The 27,878-nt window shown below is 49.6% G+C and overlaps 1 protein-coding gene across 4 annotated transcripts in view; it reads left to right on the forward strand.

The window, feature by feature from the left end:
* The first annotated feature begins 502 nt into the window (after window positions 1-502).
* UBE2F (ubiquitin conjugating enzyme E2 F (putative)) overlaps window positions 503-27,878 on the forward strand; it is a 58,589-nt gene continuing 31,213 nt past the window's right edge. The window contains exons 1-5 of one of the 4 annotated variants that reach the window (XM_047846370.1): window positions 972-1,067; window positions 3,644-3,715; window positions 5,715-5,848; window positions 15,708-15,737; window positions 20,751-20,816. In XM_047846370.1, coding sequence (XP_047702326.1) covers window positions 3,675-3,715; window positions 5,715-5,848; window positions 15,708-15,737; window positions 20,751-20,816 — 271 coding nt within the window. In that variant the 5' untranslated portion in view covers window positions 972-1,067; window positions 3,644-3,674. Of the gene's footprint in view, window positions 657-971; window positions 1,068-3,077; window positions 3,716-5,714; window positions 5,849-15,707; window positions 15,738-20,750; window positions 20,817-27,878 lie in introns of those variants that run through there. The other 3 variants (XM_047846371.1, XR_007149559.1, XM_047846369.1) reach the window with 3 other exon arrangements.

A 27,878-nucleotide genomic window follows, 5' to 3' on the forward strand; every position in this document is an offset into this window, starting at 1 on the left:
ACCCCGGGGGTTGGCGACTGCTGCACGTCCGACCACTTCCCTCCCACCCCCTCCCCCCCGCCTCAGGCTCTGGGGCGGCCGGTCCTTTGCACCCTGGGCACTGTGCCGAGGCGGTCAGCTGGTGCCCAGCCACTCCTCCAGCGCAGGCAGCGCCCAGCACCCCTGGGCCGCAGATCAAGGGGCGGCACACGACGAAATCAATGGAAGTAGGAACTGCAGCTCCGAGCCCCGGACACTCGGGTGCGCAGGCTCCCGGAACAGCCTGGGAAACCCCGCCCCTGGCCGCTACTCTCCAATCAGCAGAGGCGGCGAGTTCACGCCCGCCCCCGGACGCACTCTCGGCCAATGAGCGAGGCCCGGGCGGCTAGTCGCCGCTCCCAGCCCCGGCGGGCGCACGCCGCTGTTCGCGTGTCAGGCTCCAAATAAAGTTCGTCGGGGCTTTGAATTTTTTTTTTAAAGCGCCCGCTGCAGTCGCGGCCGCCGCGGGCGAGAGCGGCCGAGTCCCCGCCCCGCCACTTCCGGTCCCGCCGCCCCGAGCCGGTGCGGCTGAGAGGAGCCGCGTCTCGCCGCTGCCGCTGCTGCTGCCGCCGCCGCCGCCGGCCGGCCGGGCATGGTGTTGGGTGCCGGGCCCGCCTCGCCTGTCTCGGGGTGCCCAGGTGAGGAGCGCGCGGCCCCGCGGCGGGCGGGGGGCGGCCGCGGGCCTCCAGGCGACGCCGGTGCCGCGGGCGGGCTGGCGGGCGGGCGGGCGGCGCCGGGGCCGCCTCAGGCCGCGCGCTCCTCACGGCCGGGGGCCGGGGACGCGGGGCCGGGCGGCCTGGCCGGGAAAGGCCGGGGCGCCGGCCGCCGCCGGGCTCGAGGGGCAGCCCGCAGCGAGCGCCTGCTTGTGCCGGCGCTCGCACGACCTCGCTCGCGCCCGCCGTCGCCGGGGAGCTGCCGGCCGCATTGTCCAGAAGGCAACGGAGCCCAAGGTCACCAGCCCGCCGTGGCCGGGGGAAGCGGGACCCGGACGCAGGCCGCCCGGCTCCTCCCCGCCTCGGGAGTCAGGCCGGGCCTGGAGAGCGGCGGGGGTGAGGAGCGGGACTCCCGCCTCGCCCGCCTGCCTGCAGCTGCCCCGCGGTGAGGGCGGCCGCGGCTGGGTGGAGGGGTTCGTCCGCACCGAGGGGGGCGCCGAGGGGGAGGGCGTCTTGGAACCATCTGTACCACTGGGTCTCGGATGCCAGACCTGGTTCCGCTGGTGTGTAATCTTGGGTGTGGCCCTCCGCGCCCTGGGCTCAGTTTCCTCATCTGTCACAGGAGGGATCTGGGCCCTGCCCTCTCTGCATTCCCTCCAGCCCCGGAGCGGGGACTGGAGGGATCGGGAGTGGCCGGAGAAGGTTTCCTGGAGGAGATGTCGGAATCTGCTGTCCTGAGGAAGGAGTAGGATTAGGTGGGAAGGGACGGAGGGCACTCCAGACCTGGACAGCACCAGATTGAACAGAAGCTTCCAGAAACGGGCAAGGTGCTGTTGAGGAGCAGGGGTTGGAGGCCAGCTTGCCGGAGGATTTCTGGCTGGGTATGGGGATGAGGGTGAGTGGTGGGGGACAGCAGGGTGGGGGTGTGTGGCTGGAGGACCCCCACCCCGATTTACTAGTAGGCAGTGCAGGAGGGGGCGGGTTTGCAGATGAAAATAAAGGGTTGGGCTCCCAAGGTCTGTCAGCCAAGCAGGGGGACTCCCCTCCCAGGTGGGGTTTCAGGGCCGGCATTCTGAAGGAGGAGGGGAGTCCGTGGACTTTTTTGTGCCCTGACTTGGGCCACTGTGGTTAGAGAAGTTGGTTGTCCCCTAGTGACCTGCAGTTCTACCTTTTACTCTGAGATTGGGACTTTTCCACAGCAGGAAGGATTGTAAATGACTTCCTCACCCCGTGAGCTGACTGGCCCCTGGTGTCCCTGCACAGGTGGCATGGCCTGACCCTGCAGCCGTAGGCCGGAATGCCGAGTAAACGTTGATGATGAGACTAGTAAATAGCACGCCAGAATCTCTTTTGAACAGTCAGAGCAACTCCCACCCAGAGGAGAAACTTGAATGGGCCAGCTGGGACTTGTGGCATTTAGAGACTGTGGACGCCACTCGATACGGCTGATCTGTCCCCAAAAGTGCTGCCTTAACGGGGCGGAACTTGCGGCAAAGGGACCGTCCAGTTTTAAGCCGGGTCTTCCGTGGGTGAAGCATATTATAGAAGGCAAAGAGGATTCGGAAGCAACGGCAGGTGTTCAGCAAACTTCTTGACAGTTTGAATAATTCTTTTTGTTCCAGTCTCTTTGTGGAGAATTAACTTAACAGCTATGGAAACGTTCCAAATTAGGCCTTAGGTTTATCCCCGAAGTGGCCTGTGGTAATGATACAGATGGAGAGATAGGTGGTCATTATACACTTGGGTTTCTTAGAATGCTAGGAAAGTAAGTTTAGTCTTCCCTTCGAGGGACAACAAAACACGAGTGTCATTGTCTTTATCCCTTGCAGTCAGTGCCCAGTGTATTTATTAAGGGCCACAAATTTGTTGAAGAAGCCAGGAATCCGACTCCGGGTGGGGTTGAGTTCGGGGCATATTCTGCCCACTTGGGTGTGGGGTAGTAGGCTTATAAAAGAAGCCGAATCCTCAGGAGCAGTGACACGGAACAGTGTCTTGATGAGAGCCTTTCTTTGTCAACGACTCTTTTTTTTTTTTTTTAATTTTTTTTTTTCAACGTTTTTTTATTTTTGGGACAGAGAGAGACAGAGCATGAACGGGGGAGGGGCAGAGAGAGAGGGAGACACAGAATCGGAAACAGGCTCCAGGCTCTGAGCCATCAGCCCAGAGCCCGACGCGGGGCTCGAACTCACGGACCGCGAGATCGTGACCTGGCTGAAGTCGGACGCTTAACCGACTGCGCCACCCAGGCGCCCCTCTTTGTCAACGACTCTTGCCAGGACCCTCTGAGCGGCTCCTTCGGTGCAGGTCCCAGGGAGCTGGGTGTGGACCAGGCGTGTGCCCTGCCCTGGCACTTGCTCCTCCGGACTCTTTGTTATAACTTTCCTAGGACTAGAACTCTCTTCACGCACGCCGGGCTCTTGTTTTACTGTTGCCGTCTTTGTATTGGCACGGTCAGCTAGAGGGTACAAGCCGAGCAGACTTCGTGAAGGTGCATGTCTTGTCTACAGCAACCCTGACCATGTGGCCGGACTGATGTGCTCAAGGCTGGGTGTGTGGCGTGGGGCTTGGCTGGGGAGGCAAACACTGTTTTGTGATCCACATCTGCCGAAGGGATTCCCGACCAGATCATGCCAGGTGGGGACTGAGCAAGAGAGCCCAGCTGTAGGTGGTGCTGCAGGCGGGAGCCCCCACGGGTGTTTCTGACTCTGGCCCCCTGCCAGGCACCTCCTTGTGAGGTTCCTGAACGGATACCTCCCTGCCCTGGGTAAAGCCGAGAAGATGTGCATTTGGTGGTTATGGTCCGGGCTGCTGTGTCGGTTCACCTGCGGGGATGGCGTGGTCAGGTGGCAATGCAGAAACCAGTGTTGGTATCTTTTCGCGTTTGTGTCAGCTTTATTGAGGTGTGATTGAAGTACGTGCAACTGCACATGTTTAAAGTACGCAGTTAGATCAGTCTTGACGTACATGTACAGCCCCGAAGCCGTCACCACACTCAAGACCGAAATGTGCTCATCATCTCCAAGAGGGAAACTAACGTTTCTTCGGTGAGTGCTCCTGGCAGCTGAGTGGCCCCAGACTAGGCCGTTCCTGGGCCCCCATTGTCACAGGATCCACATCAGTAAAAAAGAGTGGGAATTGGGGGTTGGCGGGAGAAATCCTTTCCAGATTTGAAATGTTAGGAGCTTGTGAACCCTGTGTGTAATAGAACCATCTTTTGAAGCATTTAGACCAATGGTTCTTAAAGGGGCTAGGTGTGTGTTTATGGGTAGGTCACATACAATGCAGAAGATCTTATTCAGTATTTTTTTTTTTTTTTTTTTTATGGTACAAATAATGGAAAATAAAATCCACCAGTCTTTGGAGAAGGGGGAGGTACACAGAAGATGGTGTGAAAAGCTGTGTTAGGAATCTGGGTTAAAAATGGTTACAAATAGGGGCGCCTGAGTGGCTCAGTCGGTTAAGCGTCTGACTTTCGGCTCAGGTCATGATCTCACGGTTGGTGACTTCCATCCCTGCGCTGGGTTCTGGGCTGACAGCTGAGAGCCTGGAGCCCGCTTCGGATTCTGTATCTCCCTCTGTCTGTCCCTCCGCTGCTTGCACTCTGTCTCTCGTATTGTCTCAAAAATAATAAACATTAAAAAAAAATTTTTTTTTTAATGGTTACAAATACCAATGCGGGGGTGAGGGGGTTCTTATTTTGGCATTCAATAGCTTGGCCTCAAACTAAAAGTTTTGTGTTTGGGTCAAGTTTTTCATTTGGAAGTTTTAGGTAATTTTCTTTTGAAAACAATCAGAGTGGTATTGAAAGGAAATAATATTAAAGTAACAAAGGAAATTATGGAAATATTGGGCTGGTGACCAATTTTTGTGTTTGATCTTTATTGTCCTTCCCAGTGAGCTTTCAGTGGGGGTGCCTGAAACACAGATGAGCTGGAAGCAGCCAGTGAAGAGAATCCAGTTTGGTGCATTAATTATAACTTAATATCCATGTTGATACTGCCTAAAAAATGTAAATAAGACACATCATAAGTAAGTGCAGAGATGGTTCTTAAGGTTCCAGCCACGCCTTTGTTAGAGGAAAAAGGAAAACAAAGCGTTGCGTGGCTCCCTCATCAGGGCTGATGCTCCCCGCAAGTCTGCAGTGGGCCGGGCACTGTGGGGCCGCACCACAGGTGCACGGGCCGTGCAGCACGGAAGGGCACACTTAACCGGTGGGTGGTGGTGAACCCACGTGGAACCCGTTGGTGGAGGCTCTGCTCGACCACCAGCTCAGGGGGAGCCCTGTTACCAGTACGTCCCAGGGCCTGGTGTCCAGTGAATGTTAAATGCGTGGCTCTTCCTTTTTAAGTTCTTTTTTTTTTTTTTTTTAAGGTTATGTATTTTGAGAGAGAGAGCAGGGGAGGGGCAGAGAGAGAGGAAGAGAGAATCCCAAGCAGGCTCGGAGCTGTCGGCACAGAGCTTGATTTGGGGCTCGAACTCATAAACCATGAGATCATGACCTGAGCTGAAATCAAGAGTCGGACGCTCAGGGGTGCCTGGGTGGCGCAGTCGGTTAAGCGTCCGACTTCAGCCAGGTCACGATCTTGCGGTCCGTGAGTTCGAGCCCCGCGTCGGGCTCTGGGCTGATAGCTCAGAGCCTGGAGCCTGTTTCCGATTCTGTGTCTCCCTCTCTCTCTGCCCCTCCCCCGTTCATGCTCTGTCTCTCTCTGTCCCAAAAATAAATAAACGTTGAAAAAAAAAAAAAATTAAAAAAAAAAAAAAAAAAAAAAAAAAGAGTCGGACGCTCAACCAGCTGAGCCGCTTAGGTGCCCCGTGGCTCTCTCTTTAAAATTTTCTTTAATGCTTTAAGAAATCAGACTTATACAGGATAGCATAGAGATTTCCCAAATTGTGAAGGAATCCATTCTTAGGAACGCACCTCACATACTGAGTTTTTCTGTAACGAAGTTCTGGGAAACTGTTAGCCACCTTATTTTATTGTCTTCGGTTTCCAGTCTTTGTCTAGAGATGTGTCCTTAACCCTGCCCTCGGTCTGTCTTTCAGGGGAAAGGTGGCAGTAATGCTGACGCTTGCGAGCAAACTGAAGCGGGATGACGGTCTCAAAGGGTCCCGGACGTCAGCCACGGCCTCCGACTCCACTCGGAGGGTGTCTGTGAGAGACAGGCTGCTTGTTAAAGGTGATGTCATCCACGTGAGCTGTTTTCTATCCTGTAACAAAACGAAGTCTGACTGGAGGCTCTTCTGGGATGCAAAGTGGCCTGTTGCTGAATAGAAATACTTACTTGAAAGTGTTGAAGGATGTGCTTGCTTGTCACTTCCAAGGACTTTGTACTGTGCGCACACTGCAGGAACGCCGACGGCAAGAAAGCACGGCGTGTCGCACGCGCTCGGGTTGTGCTCTGCAGGGGCTGCCGGGATGCTAGTGGAAGGATGTCGGTGCCGGGGGCCAGCAGGCCCAGGACGGGTCCCGGTGCCGTCTGGCTGGCTGGCTGGTGTGCGTGGGGCCGGGGAGTCCCTTCCTTTCTTGTGCTCAATCACAAGAAGCTCCAGGGTCCTTCTCCCACACCTCAGCACCAGTTTCTGGTCTGTACAGGGAGGGAGTGGGATTCAGTAATCTCTCAGCGTCCTTCTGTACTTTATTCAAGCCACAGCCTGAGGAGAGCCTTGTACCAAGTAGTTCTCTTCACAGAGTTAATAACAGTGGCCTGGAACTCTCGTCTTTGGAGAAGGGTTTGTGTAACGTGTATGAGTGTGCGTGTCTGTGAATATGCCTGTGTTGGTACGGAACTTTTGCGTTCAGTCATTGAACAGGCTTACAGCTGTCAGGTGCAGAGACAGTTTCCGAGGGTCATGAGACTACAGAAGATGTGGATCCTGAGAAACTTAGCATAAGTCCATGGGGGAGGGGAAGAAAAAAAAAGAGGTTAGAGAGGGAGAGAGCCAAAGCATAAGAGACTCTTAAAAGCTGATAACAAACTGAGGGTTGATGGGGGGTGGGAGGGAGGGGAGGTTGGGTGATGGGCATTGAGGAGGGCACTTTGGGGACGAGCACTGGGTGTTGTATAGAAATAAACAGTTTGACAATAAATTACATATTAAAAAAAAAAAAAGAAATAGTTCCTGCCCTAAGAGCTTAGAATTTGCAGCACTTTTTACTTTATGGCATGTGTTTGCATTTAAGTGTGTAGAGCTAGGAAGCAAAGAAAGGCCACACAGTTAGGACTGCCTGTTTTCATGCTGCAGCAGGCAGACCCCGTGAGGTTACTGGCATTCATATGTCCTGAAACGGACCTAATGGCAGGAGAGCTGGGATGTGTGAACGCGCTGTTGTCCTTCTCAGAAGCAAATCAGCGCTGCCGTTGGGCGGGAGTGGGGGCCAGGAAGGCGTCAGGTTCGGGGAGTCTTCAGCGGTGCCCTCCTCCTCACTCTTCCTGCACCTTGCCTTAGCTCGGGTTTATCTGGCCAGATGGATGATGGGGTAACGATGGAGGAAAAAGCATTTTTTACGTTTTGATACTCTACCCATGCCGTCAGATCGAATTCAGAATTTGTGATGGCGCTGTGGGAGTCAGGTGGGACGTGGGACGCGGCTCCTCACCTGATGGGCCTGATAGGACTTGAATCTCTTTCCAAGATGCTGGCTCGAGGGTTCCATCTGCAGAGGAAGCCAGGAGCCACGCAAACCGAGGAAGGGGTTAGCGGTGTTGACGCTGTCCTCAAGTGGAGGGTATTTTAGCGCCTGGGAGTTACAGTGAGGAAGGTCCAGATGTTAGCTGAGGAGGAGCAGGTGGGAAGCCACGAGTAGACTGTCCCGGCTGCTTCACCGAATTCATAGCAGCTTTTGTACACTGGGCACGTGGGGCCAGGCCCTCCGTTGGACAGTTTATAAGGCAGTTGTCATTTACCTTTTGCTAAGCCTTGCCAGGTGGGTGGTTCATTTTGTCGCTGAGGAACTGAGACTCAGGTTAAAAAACTTGCCCAGATTACAACTGTATTATTGTAGCAGGAGAGCCAGACCCACGTTTTGGGGTGGGGCAGGCGCTGGGGGAGCAGATCCCCGCTGGGGGAGCAGAAGTGCAAGTCCATTGAAAAGAGCATTCGGGGGGGGGGGGGGGCGCGGTGCAAAGGCTCCTGCACACCTTGCACCTGCTCAGGGATTCACCTGCCAGCTCTCAAATGGCTCTAGGACCCAATGCAGCCCAGAGGGGCCCATTGAGGCCCACAAAGCTGGATTCTGCTCCACCTCCCAGGACAGATGTCTTTGACAGGGTTTATAGGGCCCTGCCAAGGTCCTTGACCTTGTGAGACTCATCAGAGAGAGGTGCAGAAAGAACCACCTCATGAGGCCACCTGTTTCCATCCTCCTACGACACTGGTGATGATCAGGTTTCTGGGGTAGTTGTGGGTAGCAGGGCTCAGTAACACCCCTCACGTGGCCTGCCCTCTGTCTGCCCTAGGTGGCTGTTGGCCCAAGCTGGGCTGGCTGAGGGGTGAGCAGTTTGGGCTTGTGGTGGAGGGTGGGTAGAGAGCAGGGGTGGGCCTGACCTGAGACTGGGGGCTGTGAAAAACCAGTGCGTACAAAAGGGTGCTCTGATGGTCCCTGATCGCCTGGTCTGCACCTAGGGCACTCCTTTACTTGGCCGGGTGGGGCAGAGGTTTTCATTCTGCAGGTTTCTGATGGTGGAAGTGGTGTGTGGAGTCCAGGAGTCCGTAGCATTTTGGGGCACTCGGGGTGTGATTAGGGGAGGCCAGGGAGGCCCCCTCTGGGAACTTTGAGAGAAGTCAGGCGTCCGAGTTCAGTAAGACTGTCGTCCTGGGCTGTGACTTGGACTCACGTGAGAATGTTACTCATGAGGATCGTTAGGTTACACGAAAGCGTATTGCAAGTCGGTGCCATGGGCTGGGTTCCTGGGAATGCGGAATTTGCCAGCAGGAGCGTTAGGAAGCAGTGTTGCTGGGACTGATACCTGTGGAGGGAAAGGAAGGATGCAGGCTTAGGCAGAGTAAGAAATGGAGCTTTGGGGAAGGCCCCAGACAGCCCCTGCTTCAGCAGGTGCAGCCTTCGGAGCTGTCCCCAGTCAGACGAGACGGTCAGGTCTTCCTGCTCTGTGTTGATCAGTTGTCCACCGGGGGCTGCCCCGAGAGGGTTGTGGCCTGGAGTCGGGGAGTCTGTGCAGCCCACCCAGTTCCCAGAAGGACTGAGAGCTGAAGGCCATGTGCAGACAGCCATGTGTGGTGGGGGGAGGCTGGATGGGGGTGAATCCTGTCGCCCAGAGGTTGGGATGTGGCTTGGTGCAGATGGCTATAGGGCGGAGCGGATGGGTGGGAGAGAGCAGAGGTTGGCAGGGCCAGTTGTGGCTGCACAGCTGAGGCTCCTGTTCCTGTTCTTGCCTCTGGGAGGCCGGAGTCCCTCTCCCTGGAAAAACCAAAGCCTGCCTGGGAGCAGCCGGCCAGGGGGGGCCTCTCCTGTGCTGGCACCTTGGTCATACCACCTTTTCATATCCGCATCTCATGGGTAACTGTCAGGGACATCCTCCAGGCCGGAACCGGGGTGATGCTTATAGCAGCAGCAGCAGCAGCCCCTGGAGGCTGCAGAACAATTGAATATTTCCAGGCTAAGACTGGGAGCTGCTGTCTGCCCTGAATCCTAGGACCTGGGGACACTGTGGAGAGCGTGTCAGATCTGTGCAGGTCTGGGCCGAACTGGGGAACCATGGCCAGTGTTTTTAGCCACAGGGCAGGTGGGGCTAAGTTCCTGGTGGACCTTTATGGGGCCACTGAGCTAGAGTCTTATCCGGCAGAAGCTTAGCCCCTTTTGTACAATGGGATCATATGTGTCTTTGTGTTCTTTCCTTTTTTCACTCAACAAACATTTTAGTCCAGCTGTCTGCCAGCCTGTTAGTGACCCCCGAAGACCCTAAGAGGCTCCAGGCATGCCAGCAGGAACCTTTCACCTCTGTGAGTCCTTGTTCAGTGTGGAGACTTGGACCGAGCCGAGTTCAGGGTCAGTCCTGGAATTAGGGGAACGAGACAGAATGAATGTGTGCACCTTTATCCGTATCAACCCCTGCACCCCAGGTGGTTTCTGCTTCTGGGGCTGTGCTGTGTGGCTGTCCACGCTCCAGGCCTGGAGCAGAGAGGCCTGGCCGCCCACCTGCATGTGTTCCCCAGGGTCTAGGGTGCAGATGTGTCCTTGGGGTGCCACGCGGGGCCTCAGGGGAACTGCTGTGAACACATGAGCAGTCTGGTCATGGGGTAGGATAGGAAGGCCCGTTCCAGTGCAGTTCCTGGAAGAGTGGGGGAAAGAGAACCATTCATTGTTCTCCAGAGCTGCTGTTGTCATGCCAGGCCCTGCCCAGGACTCTGGGGGTGGGCTCGGGGTTGGGCTTGCCATGTTGGCGAGTACTCAGCAGAATTACAGTATGTATGTATGTGTTATTTATTTATTTAACATTTATTTTTGAGTGAGAGAGAGAGAAGGGGGGAGGGACAGAGAGAGAGGGAGACACAGAATCCGAAGCAGACTCCAGGCTCCGAGCTGTCAGCACAGAGCCCGACGTGGGGCTCGAACTTACAGACCGTGGAGATCATGACCTGAGCTGAAGTCGGACGCTTAACCGACTGAGCTACCCAGGCGCCCCGCTACAGTATGTATTTTAAGAAGTAGAGCAGTGGCCTAGAAGGAGGAGTCCTGCTAACATGGAGCTAAGGCAGCTGGCCCCAAGAATACCATTGAAGCTGCCCAGCAAGGTTGGTGGCCCCACGTGGGTGGGCCCGGTAGCCCAGGGGGGCGGGGAGGGTTGTGGAAGGCGGATGAGGTTTCAAGTTGCCCTTGTCCACTCCTGTTGAGAGTGGGGGTGGTGGGAGGCCTTGGGCTCCATTCCCATCGATACCAGTCTCTGCTGCGGCAGCTGTGCTGGTTTTCAGGGTTGCGGCCTCGCTCCCTGAGTGTGAAAGGGACCGTGGGTGCTCTGGGCCCACACTCCGCAGTGTGCTGATGAAGGGCCCTAGACGGAGCGGAAGGGCTGAGGTGAGGGTCCGTGGGGTCCTCAGCCTGGGTGCGGGCGGTGCCGTCTCTGGGAGAGCTGATGCCCTTAGTTCGGGTGTCTCCCAGATAAGGGCACTGCGCGTGGATGCTGAGAGCACAGAAGGGGTGCTCAGTGCATGAAGACAGGCGGGAAGCTGAGAGAACGTTCTGGTCAAAAAAATCTCGGAGGTGGTGGTTCAGGCCGAAGGAGGTAATCAAGGCTTCTGGGAGGTAGCTGCATCGCTAACTGGGTGACTGGGTGGGGCGGCCCAGCTGCCCTGCCTGGTGGGGCTTGGAGCTGGCGTTTGCCAAGAACCACCTCCGTCTGTGACTGACCTTTTGTCTTAGCTCAAGCTGCCGTAAGCAAATACTATAGATTGGGTGGTTTCAGCAACACACATTTATTTCTCGTGGCTCAAAGGCTGGGAAGTCCAAAATCAAGGCATCAGCGGATTCGGTTCCAGTCAGGACCCCCTTCCTGGCCCGCAGGCACCTGGTGTCTCTTCTTCCAAGGGCACTGATGCCATTGTGAAGGCCCCACCCTCATGACCGCATCTAATTCTGATCGCCTCCTGAAGGGCCCACCTCCTGATGCCATCACATGTGGGGACAGGGTTAGGGCTTCAACATAGGAACTCAGGGGGAACACACTTCCACGGCACCTTGGGAATGCATTGGTCCCTAACGGCATGAGGAGAAGGGCTTCTCACTCTCGGGACATGCGCACCAGGAGCACCGCCAGCTTTCCGGCAAGTGTGCTTATCTGTTAAGCATTTCCTGAGCGACCTGTGTGTGTGCCAAGCCCCGGACCGAGTGCTAGGGTTGCAGGGCTGGGTCACACCGTACAGCCCCTGCCATGAAGAGTGTGCAGATTTGAGTGGCTGGCAGTGTGGAAACAATAAAGAGCGCTGTGCTGCGAGCAGGCTGTGGCAGAAAGGGGCGGATATGTGCCGTGTGAGGGCCACCGCGGTCATCGGGTGGATCTTGTAATCTGATATTTCAGTGCAGGCATGCTTCGAGTGGGCTCTGTGGTTTGCTTTTTAGTTAGAAAGGAGAAGAGTCTAAGTTTTCAGAGGAAGTTGTGCAGCCACGGAATTGTGCAAGATGAAAGGTAGGGCCAGTAAGGTGTAGAGGGGTTAGTATCTTGGAACAGGCGAGACTTCAGCAGGCTAAAAATAGCTGAGTGTCTTGCTATTTTACAGGTAGGGGTAGTGTCCTGCAGGCAGTGAGGTCATGCAGGGAAGGGCCACCGCTTTGCTAAGAGGCCTTTCGAACACGTAAAGCAATTCGCTCATTTCTTTGGCCGTAGACTTCTTGTACGTAGATTCTAAGGTGTGACTACTGATGTTAATAAATTCTTATTTGCCATCATTTGAAGTGTAGACGAACTGTGTCATTTGTGACAGCTCCATGGGAGTGTGTGGCTTATTTTATCTACTGCACTAGGCTGAGCTAAAATGCTGAGCATCTTGATTGAAATTGTCGTGCTCCCAAGATTGCACTCCCTGCCTGCGCTTGGACCAAAACCTCGCAGCGGCCCTGACCATGGTGGGGCTCTCCCAGCCCTTGTCCACTCTCCTTGACTGAGTGACACCGAACCTAGAAATGGAAGCATAACGCTCATCTTTGGAGCTGAAATTCTAGACTACAACACGAAGTTATCAAATCCATCTGTGTAAACATCTGCGTGCGAATATCTCAGCATGGCCAAGTAGCCTGTGGCGGTTTCCTGTACCTGGGGAGGGTAAAACATTCAGAGGCCTGGGCCCCACGTACACCTCCTGGTGTAGTGGGTCCGCATAGGGCTAGGAGTGGTAAAAGCTGAGCAGGTACTAGGTTATGGTGACGAATGCACAACTCCAGGTTTTAACTAAAAATTATTGAATCGTACAGTTAGAGTGGGTCTGTTTTCTGGTAAATTGTGCCTCACCAAAGCTGTTGTTTGATAAGTGGGCAGAACAGCAGAAAACTCCCCAAGTGATCTATATGCAGCCAGGCCAGAGGATTCCTGTTCTACAGTAGGGCTTCCTCTGGACACAGGCCTCTGGCCCCGACGCCCCATCGTGGTGGTGCAGGGGTCCGCTTCTGTTGTTCGGTCACCACCGTGCCCCTGGTCGGTGCCTTGCTGTCCTCCTGCGTCCTGACCTCGCTCTTCCCCAACCCTTGGCACCAGACGGCCGCCTTAGACATTTTGCTTCCGTTTTGTGGCCCCCTCCTCCTCAGATCCTCTGGGCACACTGGACTACCAGAGTTTCACAACTAGACGGGATAGGCTTGCCGGGGAAAGCCAGTTCCGGCCTCAGTCTCTCAAGACGAGGGCCCTCAAGGACGGTTTCTTGTAAGTTCTTAGCAACAAGCTAAATGGTAGTGTAATAAAATATGTAAATACAGTTTAAAAACATACATTTTATGTAGGTATTTTATTTTTTTAAATGTTTATTTTGAGAGAGAGAGCGTGCATGTGTGAGCAGGAGAGGGGCAGAGAGAGAGAGAGAGAGGGAGAATCCTAAGCAGGCTCTGTGCTCACTAATGTGAGCTCTATCTCATAAACAGTAAGATAATGACCTGAGCCGAAATCCAAGAGTCAGACGCTTAACACCCTTAATCGACTGAGCCACCCAGGCGCCCCCAGGTAACATTTATTTTGGAGTGATTAACATGAATGACTCATTTGTTAAGATGTACACTTTTTTGACAAAACGAATGCCCTGTGTGAGCCGCCAGAGCGGAGTGTGGCCCTGGGAGGGCCTCGGAGGGCCTGGTATCGGTGTCCTCGGAGCGGGTAGCACTTTGGCCTCGGCCCGCCTTTGCTGTTCGAGGTTTTCTTTAGCGAGTGCCCTGGCCCCAGGACGGTGAGAACGGGCCAGTCAGAAAGACGAAACCAAAGTTCACCGTGCTCATTAGAAGAAAATGATGGTGAATGTTCATAGGATTATCCTTACGTTTTATCAAGTGACTGGATTTTAGATGTAAAATGTGCCATGACGCCAGGTGGCCAGGAAAAGAGACTTCCCAGGCCTGCACCTCACCACAGAACTTGTTCCTTTTCCAATCACAGCAAGACGATAATGAACTGTCACTCCTCTCTCCGTGCCCGGCTCCGCTGAAGAGATCTGCTCCTTTTCTCAGGAGTGAGGACGCTCTCCCCGGCTAGGGCACTGGACAGAACACTGTAGAACCACGTGAGCACCTTTCCGCTCCCTCACTCCACCCGTCTCTGCCCCACTCCACTTTTCTGAATGCCCATTCCAGATACCTGGAGCCCAGAGTGGACACACTTAGCGGGCCGCCTGTCTGTACCCAGATGCTCAAGTAGCTGATACTAAAGGCCTGTGGGCCTCCAGCCCTCGGCCTCAGAGTGGAGCCGTCTGCCTGCCCGTCTTCCTGCTGACGCGCTCCGTGTTCAGCTTCCCAAGGTCATGGCGCCCCCTCCCTTCCCTGCCCACCGTTCCACACTTCACTTGAAGGAATCGCCCTACCCACTGCTTCTGTGTTTTGCCCCCCCCATTTACCTCTTAGCTTTTTGGAATCTGGTTTCCATCTTGCCACCTGCCTTCGTGCCGTTTCGAGGACCCTCGGCGGGGTCCGATCCGCATCCGGTGGCCTCGACCGGGGCCTCATTTCCCCGGGACCAGTCTGTCTCTTGAATCACTTACGTTCCCCACGTGTCTCCTCCTTTACCTCCTGTTTGTCCTGAGTGACTCTGTGCTCTCTGCCGAGCTTCATTCTTTTTGCCAGCCTCCCCTGTCCGTCTCATGAGGTCCAGGTGGCGTCACCACGGGGTCTCTTTGGCCCTGGCCGTGCGCCCGGATTGCAGCTTCTTCCTCCCAGGACTTCCCCAGCAGCTCAGCTCTCGGTGCCATCTCGGACCCCCCCCCCCGCCCCCCGCCGCCCCACACAGCGGGCAGACCCTGTGCCCTCAGGCTCTCTGACTGTCCCTGCCTTTGCTAGGCCCTGGCCGCCTCGTGTCATAGGTCACCAGACCTCCGCTTTGCCCTTTCTGAAGTTGTCCTCTCGAGGAAAGTTTGGAAACTTGGTAGAAATGACCCTCTGCTCCCTATTTCTGCAGATTCGAGTTGAGAACTCCAGGCCGTGCGCAGAGCCCTCCTGGTTTCTCATTGCTCTGCCGTTTTGTGCCCGTTGCTCTGGCTGCCCTGCGCACCTTCTCCTTCTGTGCTTGTCTGTGCTCCATGCTCTTGCCCGTCACTAACTTACCTTCTTGGCAAACCTTTTCGTTCCTCTTCTGCTGGACTTAATTCTACTTATTCTTGAAAGCCTGGCCCATAGACCTCCTTCCTCTAGTCTCCACAGCGGGTGGGGGCCTCTGTGCCCCAGGACCCCAGAGCACGTTGTTGTGTCTGAGGCACCGATGACTTGCCTGCCTGCTTATTTCCGGGTATCCCCAGAGCTCCGCTCTTAGCAGTCGGAGTGGGGTGTCTGCAGCTTTGTCCCGGCAGAGGGGCGCCGGGCTTTACTGCTGAGTGAAGGGGCCGGGGACTGCGGCACCGAGCCCCGCTCCTTGGGCAGTCGCGAGATGTTAACAGATAGCAGACCCTGGCAGGAGGCAGAGTTTTCTCTCACTGGAAAAGTTCCAGCACACACGGGGCAAGCCTGCATGGGAAGACAGGTCTGAAAGAACCAGAAGAGACACAGGTGCGTATATAAATCACGTTCCAAGGGCAGCAGTTCCTCTGTGTGGGGGAACAAGACTTTCAAAAAGACTCCAGTGACCGTTTACCTATGGGGGATTTCTATGTGAATTTTAAAGTATTTTCATTTATACCAAGTACGTTTTCAAGGGCCTGTGACCGTATCTGCCGGCATCCCGCAAGTCCCTTTGTGTATTTGAAAGCGATTCCACGGCTTGAAGTCTTAAACAGTAGACCAAGTGTAGATTTCAGTTACTTCGGTCTGTTTTGTTCCACGGCGTTCCAGAAGTTGCCAGGTTAGAGCAGGGATTTTCTGTGCAGAGTTGATGGATATTAACGACGGTCTCTTTGTTTCCACAGAGGTTGCAGAGCTTGAGGCTAATTTACCGTGTAAGTACAGCGTCCACATTCAGACCGGAAATGCTGCAGGGTAACTGCACGGAGAAGCTTTTTACGTTGCAATAATCATGCAGAGCCCAGAGCCTGGTTTTGTGTGTTAGGAGTAAGTTTTAATTTTGTGCAAACAGGTGCAAGTTTTTCAGGGCTCTGATAAGAGTGAGGTATTTACCGTCTTTCTGAGAGCAGCACGGCAGTGCTGTCTCTCTCCTTGTTATGGCAGAGGTGCTTTGGCTAGGTCTTGTGTCTCTTCCACAGCATTCTGTCCCGCATCGTCTTTTTGTCCTTTTTTTTGGGAGAGTGCACGTGCATGAGCTGGGGAGGGGCAGAGAGAGAGACACGGGGCTCGACCTCACGAACCATCAGATCATGACCTGAGCCGAAATCAAGAGTTGGATGTTCAACCGAATGAGCCACCCAGGCGCCCCTGTCCCACGTCCTCTTTGAGTGAAAAGATAGAAATCGATGACAGACAGTCCTATTTTTGTGAGTGATGGCACCACTTTTTTGGTCCACAAAGTGCTTACTTGTAATTTATCTCTATGCATGGGCTGGGGTGGCCATGTACCCCCATGTCGCCAGCTGTCCTCACCGTGCTCAGTCCTTCCTGCCCAGGCACAGAGACCCACGGTGTGGTCTTCACCTGTGAGCAGGCTCACTCCCCAGGCCGCTCATTTGTGTGATGTGTCAAAGGTGCGGTTTTTTCCTGTTACTAATCCCTTCCCAAACTTAGCATATTGTGTAAGACCACTAAAGCCTGAAAGCTTTGACCATTTTAGTATTTTTTTGAATTAGGACTTTTTATCATCATACTTGCTTAAAAACAGTTCTGGGGCGCCTGGGTGGCTCAGTTGGTTAAGTGTCTGACTTCATCTCAGGTCATGATCTCACGGTCCGTGGGTTCGAACCCCGTGTCGGGCTCTGTGCTGACAGCTCAGAGCCTGGAGCCTGTTTCAGATTCTGTGTCTCCCTCTCTCTCTGACCCTCCCCTGTTCATGCTCTGTCTCTGTCTCAAAAATAAATAAGTGTTTAAAAAAAAAAAAGAAAAAAAAACGGTTCTGAGGTTGAGGATGTTTGTCAGTGTAGGCGAAATATTTTGTACGTCGGTCTCCTGGTCTGGGCGAATGCTCGAGAGAACTTGGTATCTGGCCCACCTGACACAGGTCAGAGAGGGTCCGTTCCCTCCACCAACTAAAGTTAGAAGTACGGTGGTGGGTGTGCCTGAAGTGGTTGCAGAATCATTTGTAAGGGTAAGTACACACAGTTTCCTGAAAAATTCCTTTTAATGTATGGTATTTACATATGAGTGTGGTGGGTTGTGATACAAAATCGGCTTCTTAGTGGGGGTCTCAGTCAAAAATGTCTTAAAGATCCCTGAATTAGGGGCGCCTGGGTGGCTCAGTTGGTTAAGCACCCGACTTCGGCTCAGGTTGGATCAAGCCCCAAGTCGAGCTCTGTGCTGACAGCTGGGAGTGTGGAGCCTGCTTCGGATTCTGTGTCGCCTTCTCTCTCTGCCCTCCCCTGCTCACACCTTGTCTCTCTCTCTCTTTCAAAAATAAACAAACAGGGGCGCCTGGGTGGCGCAGTCGGTTAAGCGTCCGACTTCAGCCAGGTCACGATCTCGCGGTCCGTGAGTTCGAGCCCCGCGTCAGGCTCTGGGCTGATGGCTCAGAGCCTGGAGCCTGTTTCCGATTCTGTGTCTCCCTCTCTCTCTGCCCCTTCCCCGTTCATGCTCTGTCTCTCTCTGTCCCAAAAATAAATAAACGTTGAAAAAAAATTAAAAAAAAAAAAAACAAAAACAAAAATAAACAAACATTAAAAAAAAAAAAAAAGAATCCCTGAATTGCTTGACCTCAAAGTTTTCTTCTAGTCAGAACTGGAAGGAAGTGTCTTGGGGTTCTCTTAAAGGGTTTATGTATATACACATGCATATGTTTAATCAAAGACCATAAGAAGTTACCACTTACACATGGTTCATTTTGTCCTTAAGTAAGACTCTGACAGAGATTGTTGGGTTTTAGCCCGTAGAGAAGGATAGCTTCAGCTTTATCTAAAATTTTGGTTTAAAAACAAACTGGCTCAGTCGGTAGAGCATGTGACTCTTGAGGTCAGGGTCGTGAGTTCAAGCCCCACGTTGGGCCTGGAACTTACTTTAAAAAAATTATAAAAACTGTGTAATTGGCTCTCAAGCCAGAATTTTAATTACTACCTTAGGTCTGAAAAAGGTATCTTGCTAGCCTTGATGGCCCAGGTATCAGATAAAAAAAAGTATGTGCTATCTGCCTCTTTTCTCACTTTCTCCCTTCCCTCTGCCCCGTCAGAGTCAGGGAAGTCCAAGTTCGTTTGTACAAGTAAGCCATGCTTTCCAAAAGTCCAGATCTCATCACAGAGCAAACAAGGAGCCACCGGAGAATAAATCCTTAGTATCTCTCTAAAGTGTTAACGAAGGAAAAGAAAATAACTTGCCCTGTGAGAGTGCTGCTTGTACGCATCGCATCGAGAACTAGTTTGGAGCTCTGTGCAGGCAAGTTTATAGAGGTCTCTCTGTTGGCGAAACCACACGTTCCCTCTCAGATAGAAGCATGAACGTGCTAGCCTGTGCCTGCAGGCAGAGGAAAGGCTAGGGTCCCGGGTTTTCATACAGCCCTTGCATTGAACTAAAACGAAAACCTGACTTTTCACTTTTGTGGTGGTTGTTAGGCTTTTTTTGAGTTTTAAGATGTTTGGTTCTTTCGGTAGTTTTATTGTTTTTTAATCTACCTGGTAACTTATTTATTATTGGTGGGCCCATTTGTTCTAGAAGGATGGGTTTCTACATCTATACCTTTACCAAAATGAAGGAGAATGCCAAGTATTAAAAACAAATGAATGATGCCAACTTCAGCTGATCCGTGAACATTTTCTAAGCCCTTGTCGTACATTTTTGTTACATACATCTCACTGGAAAGATAGCATTTATCATCTCAAGTTAAGATTAGGAAGAATGGGGCGCCTGGGGTGGTTCAGTCGGTTGGGCGTCTGACATCAGCTCATAGTTTGTAGGTTCGAGCCCCACGTCAGGCTCTGTGCTGACAGCTCAGAGCCTGGAGTCTGCTTCGGATTCTGTGTCTCTCTCTCAGTCTGCCCCTCCCCCACTCATGCGCGCTCTCTCTCTCTCTCTCTCTCTCTCTCTCAAAAATGAATAAACATTAAAAATTTTTTAAAAAGAAAGATTAGGAAGAACGAAGCATATTCCAGTTATTCCATGTGCGGTTCGCACGTGTGGTTTGGGCACATGGCTCCCAGTTTCTTTGTTTATAAAATAAGGAATGTGACGGTGTAATCTCTAAGACCCCTTCTTGCTCTTGTAGACTAAGTTACCTTTCACTCTACAGTGATTTTCTCAGAGATTGGTAAAGGAAGAAACCCTGCTAACAGTTTTGTATGGCTGTTACGCATCACACCAGCCTGTTTCTGAAGTCATGAGGTGAGGTGTGGTGTGAGGAGAAGAGCCATGAACTAGTCTTTAATTTGGGAACCAAACCTTTTGTCGATAACCGGTGTGATTCTGGGCTGGTTGCCGAACCTCTCTGGACCTTTGTATCATCCCATGCTTGAGGATATTGGACGGGATGATCTCTAAGGGCCATTTCCAAGTCAAAATTGAAGTTGTCCTGTTTTCGGTGAAATTTCATACCATTATAAAACCAGGCAAAACGTTTGCAGTGAGACTTGTAAGAAATAAAGTCAGCTGGCGATCCAAGGAGTTCAGTGTAGTGTTTTCTGAGTTTATAGACAGTTTCTACATATTCCTTCCCAGTATAGTGGGTGTTTATTCCTTGTGTACTCACTGTTCTTCTATACCCTTTGTTTGAAGGAACAGATGTAGGATGTGGCCAACTTCTATCTGGACCACTAGCCGTTCCCTCTTCTCCTATGGGAACTCCTTGTCCCGGTTGACCAGACCCCTTCCGGTGTGGCACAGGGGGCATAGGGCACTGCCATCTGAGCAGAGCATCCCTTCATCCACAAAGCAAGCTGAGCTACTACTTGGGTTGTGAAACTTTTTTTTTTTTCAACGTTTATTTATTTTTGGGACAGAGACAGCATGAACGGGGGAGGGGCAGAGAGAGAGGGAGACACAGAATCGGAAACAGGCCCCAGGCTCTGAGCCATCAGCCCAGAGCCCGACGCGGGGCTCGAACTCACGGACCGCGAGATCGTGACCTGGCTGAAGTCGGACGCTTAACCGACTGCGCTACCCAGGCGCCCCAAAACTTTTTTTTTTTTTTTTTTTTAATGCCAGGTAAACTGGGTGCTAGCTAACCTCATGGACACTTTTTTTTTTTTTTTGTAAATGTTTATTTTTGAGAGAGGGAGAGACAGAATGAGGAGGGGAAGGACAGAGAGAGAGAGAGGGAGACACAGAATCTGAACCAGGTTCCAGGCTCCAAGTTGTCAGCACAGAGCCCGACGCGGGGCTTGAACTCACAAATTGTGAGATCATAACCTGAGCCAAAGTCGGAATCTTAGCGGGCTGAGCCAGCCACCCAGGTGCCCCTCAAGGACACCTTTTGAGCTTCCGTTTACTGTGATGGGTCTGAATAAGTGTGGTGGTGGTTGAACAGCCCAGAAGTTTGGCCTGCGTTTTTCTGGTTTTGCCATGTTTAGTTAGCCTTACCCACACGTATTAATCTCCTTGAAGTGCGGTGTTCTCTTTTCAAACTAAAGTAGCATTATTCTTAAATAAGTTAATGGAAAGATCTCAGTTTTCAGTGATCATTAAAAGATTGAAAGCAGCCATCTCAGTTTGGAATTAAAGAGGGCGGGACTGTGAGGAGGGACACCCATGGCAAAGCCACCGGCTTGCAGTGTTAGCAATAGTGGCACAGTTAGTGACACGCCAAGAGCGAGGAGGGGTCTACAGACGCCTCCAGCACCTTCGACGCCACGCGTGTTTCAAGGTCAGCCTCTGTGTAGGGCTGCCGCCGGCTGTCAGACCTTCCTGATGTGCTGTTTCTTTTGCAGGTACGTGTAAAGTGCATTTTCCTGATCCAAACAAGCTCCACTGCTTTCAGCTAACTGTAACCCCAGGTAATGTTCTTCCACACTTAAGTGTCACAGTGATTGGCAAACAGCAAAGTTTCAAGGCTGCCCAGATCTATGATATTTGGCTTGATTTGCCTCTGACTTTTTGAAAGTTAAGACAGTAATGACTTCATGCCGCACGAAGAGAAGATACGTGCCTTGTAGTCAAATAAAGCAGGATAAAGGGAGTCTGTGGCATTCAGTGGGAACTCCAGAAGTGAAGTACAGACTGACGGCCGGAGCGCAGGCCACAGAGGCAGTTGTGCGCTGTGCAGACTGTGAGCTTTGAAATCCTGATTGGCGCTCCTGTCTCGTGGCTGTGTGATCAGGGTTCGGGTTGCTTAATCACCTCTCTGCCCCAGCCTGCCCAGCTAGAAAGTGAGCATCAAGGAGGACCTCTCTCACGGGACAGTTACGAGGGTTAAATGGAAATAGACAGTGGGCGTGAAGCGTTCCAGCCCAGGGTCTGGCTCAGGGGAGGGAGCAGATTAGCGGCTGTCTGTGTTAGGGCCGATAAGAGTCTAAGCTCCAGGTGCTCTGGGATGGTAACGTACTCCTCCTCGGTCAGACTGTGCAGTAAGGCGGAGGACTCTTTGTTTCCTCATTGCCGTGCGGCTCTAAGCATCGCAGATTCCAACCCGGCACAGCCCACCAGTGCTGACGCCGGGCAGCGGGTGCCGTGCTGTGACCAGTCGGTGCTCCTGTGGGGTGGGTGGGGAAGGGAGCGTTGTGGAGGAAATGGAAGGCGTTCTTTTATTTAGGGGATGGAAAGGGAGTGAGAAACTGAGAATGATGCGTCACCAGCCAATTAGAAAGTCGAAGAAAATACAGAATTTCAGTGGGCGATAATGACCCTACAAATAAGACCTGGCACTTATCTCCCTGAAGGTAGGATGGATTATTTTCTGTTGAAGATGTTTTATAATAACGGGAAACCTCATTTTCAAAACGTGCTTGAAAACTTAAAAATTCGTTGAATCCCTTTGGTGGTTCTACAAACATCGCTGGACGTGGACGTAAACTCTATCTGATACCATTTCCTCTAAGACAGCACTAGGGGTGATAACCCGAGCACAGGCTTCTACATGCCTGACATTGAGAGATAACCGGAGCTCAGGACTTGAAACTAGGAAACGATGACAATTATAACCACTCTGGCTGCCTTCATAAAGCACATACTGCACATCGTGCTGTTTTTAGCAAGGGCTGTTGACTCAAGGTCACCATTCCGGAAGTCATTTACTATCATTGTTAAGTAATGCAGTGTTTTCAGAAATTCTTCTGGGGATGAAGATTGGTTCTGTGTACTGAGTGGTCTCAGACGTGTGTTTGTCATAAAAACGTTTTCTTGCCTCTGCCTTTGTCGGGCATTTTCAGCGGTTGGCAGGCATTCCGTTGCTCTGCGCACCACCGAGGCGTGGGCTCTGTGGTCCTCCCCGGCCGCTCAGAGACCTTTGTTGAGTTTGTCGGGCTTGTCATCATCTGACACGAGTGGGTTTGTGTCAAGTCCAGCCTCTGAATAAGAGTTTCTCTTTTTTTCTTTGTCTTTTTTTAACTGCATTTTTTTTTTAATGGAATCACATGGATGTTATGATTATCGAGATTGTGTACGTGACACCATCTTTGATGTTCTTACTGTTCTCAAAAGTGGAGCACAGTTAACAGTTGTTACGGTTCGGTCTTCACCTTTCCATCAGATTCAAGAGTAACTTGTGTTTTGATGCCTGTAACTACTTAGTACCTTAGCATTTATATTTTTTATTTTTTTAATTTTTTTTAACGTTTATTTATTTTTGAGACACAGAGAAACAGAGCATGAACGGGGGAGGGTCAGAGAGAGGGAGACACAGAATCTGAAACAGGCTCCAGGCTCTGAGCTGTCAGCACAGAGCCCGACGCGGGGCTCGAACCCACGGACCGCGAGATCATGACCTGAGCCGAAGTCGGCCGCTTAACCGACTGAGCCACCGAGGCGCCCCAGTACCTTAGCATTTATATTTGTAATAAGTGTACATCAGGGACACGATTATCGCACTGAGCTGTCTGCTCAGCATGCCCTTCAGATGCTGTCTGTGTGCCCTTATTTTGTGGTGTTAGTGAGTCCGAAAGCTGCCGTGGTTCCTGCCCTTTGTTATTAAGAAACATGGCAGAGATCTGTCAACCCTAAAAATTTGTCTAACATCATGGTTTTAAAACAATTTCTTGGAGTCATGCTCCTCTTAGTATTGGGAAGAAATTGTATAACTATGCCTGAGTGAGAAAGTTTTAACCGTGTTTGAAGCACATGGTCTTGAACTTGCCTCATTGGCAGCCAGTAGTCTGAAAACGCAATAAGGTAGAAAGTCTGGATATTTGGGTGGTCAGGGTGGGAGAACTGCATCTGCGTTTGAAGCCCAAAGCTCTTTTTTATCTGGCTCCTGGCAAGAAAGTTCTGTTCATACTAGGTAACGTGTTCGTAGTTTTGTTTTTCGAACATCCCTCGTGCTTGGGAGTAAATGTACTCTTCTGAGGAAAGACGGAAATGTATTTTGGTGATAGAGGAAAACTGAATTTAAGGGGGAGAAAGGTGTCCGTCAACTCACAAAATAAGAAAAAATACTAGTAAGTGAAATGAGACGAAACAAAGCAAACACTAAAGACCTGCCGAAATGCTCCCTGGAGTCTTCTGTGAAGTTGGAGGCACAGTTTGAAAAACTGGGTCAGGTCATAGTTGCCCCGCTGACTTGCATGGGTCCCCTCGGCCTGTCTGCTCCACTGTGACGTGGAGCTTTTAGGCAGAGGGGAACATGGACTTAAATAACAATTTTTTTAAGTTTAGTTTTTACTTTTTTTTTTTTTTTAAGTTTATTTATTTATTTTGAGAGAGAGAGCTCGGGAGGGACAGAGACAGAGAGAGAGAGAACCCAAAGCAGGCTTCATTGTCAGCACAGAACCCGATGTGGGGCTCGAACTCACGAACTATGGGATCATGACCTGAGCCAAAACCAAGAGTCGGACACTTAAACTAACTGACTGAGCCACCCAGGCGCCCCAGTTTTTCCTTTATAAAGAAATTTTACTGAGGTATAAAATTACGAACAATAAAATGTACTAATTTGGACTGTTCAGCTTTACTAAGTTTTTAAAAAATGTATATACCTGTATAACCACAAGCCCAGTAAAGATACTTCTAGTATTTCCAAAATTCTCTTCTGCCCCTGCAGTCAACTCCTTGCCCCTGGCTACCCATCCAAAGTTCCTTTCTGATTTCTGTTACCGTAAATGACTTTTGCCAGTTCTTGAATTTCATATAAATGGAATCTTACATGTGTACTCAACTTTTTAAGAATTTATTTTCTGAAGGAGTTGTGCTGCTATATACTGACCAGCAATGACTGAGAAGTTCCAGTTGTTCTACATACTTCTCAGTATTTGAGTATGAATAGTATCTCATTGTGGTTTTAATTTGCATTTCCCCAGTGCTGGGATTTTGATTGAGATGGATCAGTTTTGCACGCAATGGCATCATAGCAGTGTTGAGTCTTCCCGAGCTTGAGCAGAGTCCGTGTAAATCTGCTTTACTTTCTCTCAGCAGTATTTGGTAGTTTTCAGTGTATAGGCCTTGCAAATACTTTGTTAAATATAATACCAAGTATTTCATGTTTTTTAAGCTGTTATAAGTGGAATTTTTTAAACTTTTTTTTTAAATATAATACCAAGTATTTCATGTTTTTTAAGCTTTTGTAAATGGTATTTTTAAAATTTCCATTTTACTTGTTACTAATTATATGAAAATACGATTGATTTTTTAACATGTTGATCCTGTGTCCTATTATCTTGCTAAATTCACCTATTAAATTCCAGTAGCTTCTTAATATATTCTTAGGATTTTTACACCCATGATCATTGCATCTGTGAGAAGGACGTTTTTACTTCTCTTTTTACGAGTGTGTATGCCTTCAATTTCTTTTTCTTATTGCACTGGCTGTAACCTCCAGTACAGTGTTGAAAGAGGTAGTGAGAGCATATGTCTTTGCCCTGTTCCTGATCCTAAGGGAAAGTGCTCATTATTCATTGAATATGATTTTATCTGTCCTTTATCAGGTTGAAGAGTTCCCTTTTTTTCCTGTCTGCTGAGAGTTTTCATCATGTGTGTTGAATTCTTTCTAATGCTTTTTCTGCATCATTTGAAATGATCATATGATTTTTTCCTTTATTTTGTAAATTTAGTAAATTCCACTTACTGATTTTTGAATGTTAAACCAATGTTATATTCCTGTGGTAAATGCCACTTGGTCGTTGTATGTTATCTGTTTTTTGTTTGTTTTTTACATCGCTGGATGAAATTTGTTAATATTTTGATACAGAATTTTATGTCAATATTCATGAGGAATGTTGGTTTGCAGTTTTCTTTTGTGATTTTTTTTTTTTTTTTTTTTTTTGGTCTGGTTTTGGCATCAGCAATCCTAACCTAGTAGAATAACTGAAGAAGTGTTCCCTCTTGTTTTCTGAGAGCTTGCATAGGATTGGTATTATTTATTCCTTAAATATTTGACAGAATTCCACATTTAAGTAGTCTGGACTTAGAGTTTTCTTTCTGGAAAGTTTTTACTTATGAATTCAAAAATAGGCACAGGGTTATTCATCTACTGTGTTTCTTAAGTCAGCTTTAGTGATTTTTTTTCCTTCTAAGGAATTTGTCTCTTTCACCTAAAGAATTATTGATCTAAAAGTTGTTCAGAATATTCTCTTACTCTACTGTTGTATGTAAGATCTGTACTGATGTCCCCTTTTTCATTCCTGATATTGGTAATTTCGGTCTTCTTTTTTTTTTTTTTTTTTCTTCTTGATCATGTTAGCTTGAGGTTTATCCAGTTGATCTTTGCAAAGAACTCATTTTTGTTTTTCTCAGTTGTTTGTCCGTTTCACTGATTTCTGCTCTTAACTTTATTATTTCCTTCCTTTTATAATGAGTTTAATTTGCTTTTCTTTTTCTGCCTAAGGTGGAAACTTAGATCGTTGATTAAAAAAATTTTTTACGCAATATTGGTTGAGGTGTTGGTTACATTCTTAACCAAATATTTTTGAGTGTCAGCCATGTTGTTTTTAATCAGTATTGTATCTTTTTTTGATGAGTTGTATTTTATCCTGTGAGTGTATACCAGTTTATCTGTTCACCAGTTGATAAGCCTTTGTGTCGTTTCCACTTTGGACCTATTATGCGTGAAGCTGCTGTCAAACCTTCTCATGTAGGTCTTTGCCAGCATGTTTTTATTCCCCCTGGTGACGGAATTACTGGGTTATGTGCTCAGAGTAAATTTACTTTATTAGACACTGCTATCTTGTTTTCCAAAGTGTAAGTACTGTTTTTCAGTCCTGCTAGCAGTGAATGAGAATTCCGGTTCCCTCACAATCTTGCGGACATCTTGGCAGTCTTTTCAATTTCAGCCATTATCGTGGGTGTGTGTCTCCTTGTGACCTTTATTTGCATCTCTTCCTGTGTTTGTTTGCTGTTTGTGTATCTTCTTTGTTGAAGTGTCTATTCAAATATTTTTCCCATTTATAAATTGGGTTGCTTGTCCTATTATCGAGTTGTAAGGTTTATATAACTGGATATTAGTTCTTTATTAAATACGTGGGGGGTTTTAACATAATAACATTTTTTTTATTAGTGTTACATATATATAAATTCTGATTAGGGAATTCTATAGCTGCATTGTAAATCTTGTGTATTACTGTGTATGTTCACCTAAATTTGTTTCTAAATGCATTAATTGTTAGATTCGTGTTTACTTAATTTGAACATTTAATTTATAAAAACACCCTAATTAGTACATGACAATAAAAGTGTAGCTTACATTAAGTCATAAAATTTTAACTGATATATCTGTTAGCCGTATTAATGTCTAGTTAGTGGTGCATTCTTAGCTTTGTTTCAGAACTTTGGACTTAGAAAAGTTTCTAAATGTGAAATAAAGTAAGATCCCAATTTCTGAAAAAAGAAATATGTTTGGTTAGCCTGAAAGATGGGTTTGTTTCCACTCGTGAACATTTTGGAACATTTCAGCAATCATGGAGATTTAAACACATATGGACGTAGAGCACAACACTGATGCAGGCCTTGGCTTGACCTGCTTTGCAGTCTTATAGAACTTTAGGTGGTGGTCACAGCTACTATGTCAAGGTTTCAGACCCGGAGCATGTACTCCCTGGTTCTTTCTAGTTTGATTTTTAATTTTAATATGGAGATAACCATTATGAGGGACAGATTGGAAGAGGAACAGACTTTTTCCTAGCGAAGTCTTTTCTTTCCAATAACCCTAGAAATACAGGTGGCAGTTCTTCTCTTTACATGTAAGAGAAATGTGATGTGAGCTCTTAAGACTGTCAGTTTTCTGTCCTAGCATCAGCTAATCTTTGTTAGGAGAACATTCGCTGCTCTTTTCTTGGCTCCTTCCAAGAGCTCTGTTGACATGATGCTTCCTTGCGTACCATCACACTGAGTAAGTGACTTGTCTGATAAAACTCTGTTCCTATAGTAGCTTATGCCCCCTGCCTTTCACATGACTCCGAGGCACATTTCTTTCCTGGGACGCTCAAGTTTCCTGGAGTGACTGAAGTTAAATATCTGATTTCCCGTTTTTAAAACTGCTCATTACCATGCTTAAAACCTATTCTGATGGTCAGTAGTAAAAACATATATAATGTGCATAAAGCTGTTTAGATGTTGAACTTTTTGGCATTGTAAAAATTGCCAGCACACTTGGTTTCCTGACCCACCGCTTAGTGCCTTTTATGTGGCATAGGTTTTTTCTTTATCTTTTGCAGAAATCATGTTTAGTGAGGTCTAATTGATGGACAGTTCACTGTTCTGGGGTGTTCCTTGCATTTTGACGGTGTGTCACCATCAGTATAATCGAGATAGAGAATGTTTCCGTCACCTCAAAAAGGTCCCCCAGCCTCTGGCCGTCATTGTTCCTGTTGTTGTGCCGTTTCCAGAATGCCATGTAAATGGACCAAAACAGCATGGAGCATTTTGTCTGTGGCTGTTCTCATTTAGCACAGTGCTTTCGAGATGCATCCATTTGG

This window comes from Prionailurus viverrinus, unplaced genomic scaffold (assembly GCF_022837055.1).
Source record: "Prionailurus viverrinus isolate Anna unplaced genomic scaffold, UM_Priviv_1.0 scaffold_39, whole genome shotgun sequence".
NCBI lineage: Eukaryota > Metazoa > Chordata > Mammalia > Carnivora > Felidae > Prionailurus > Prionailurus viverrinus.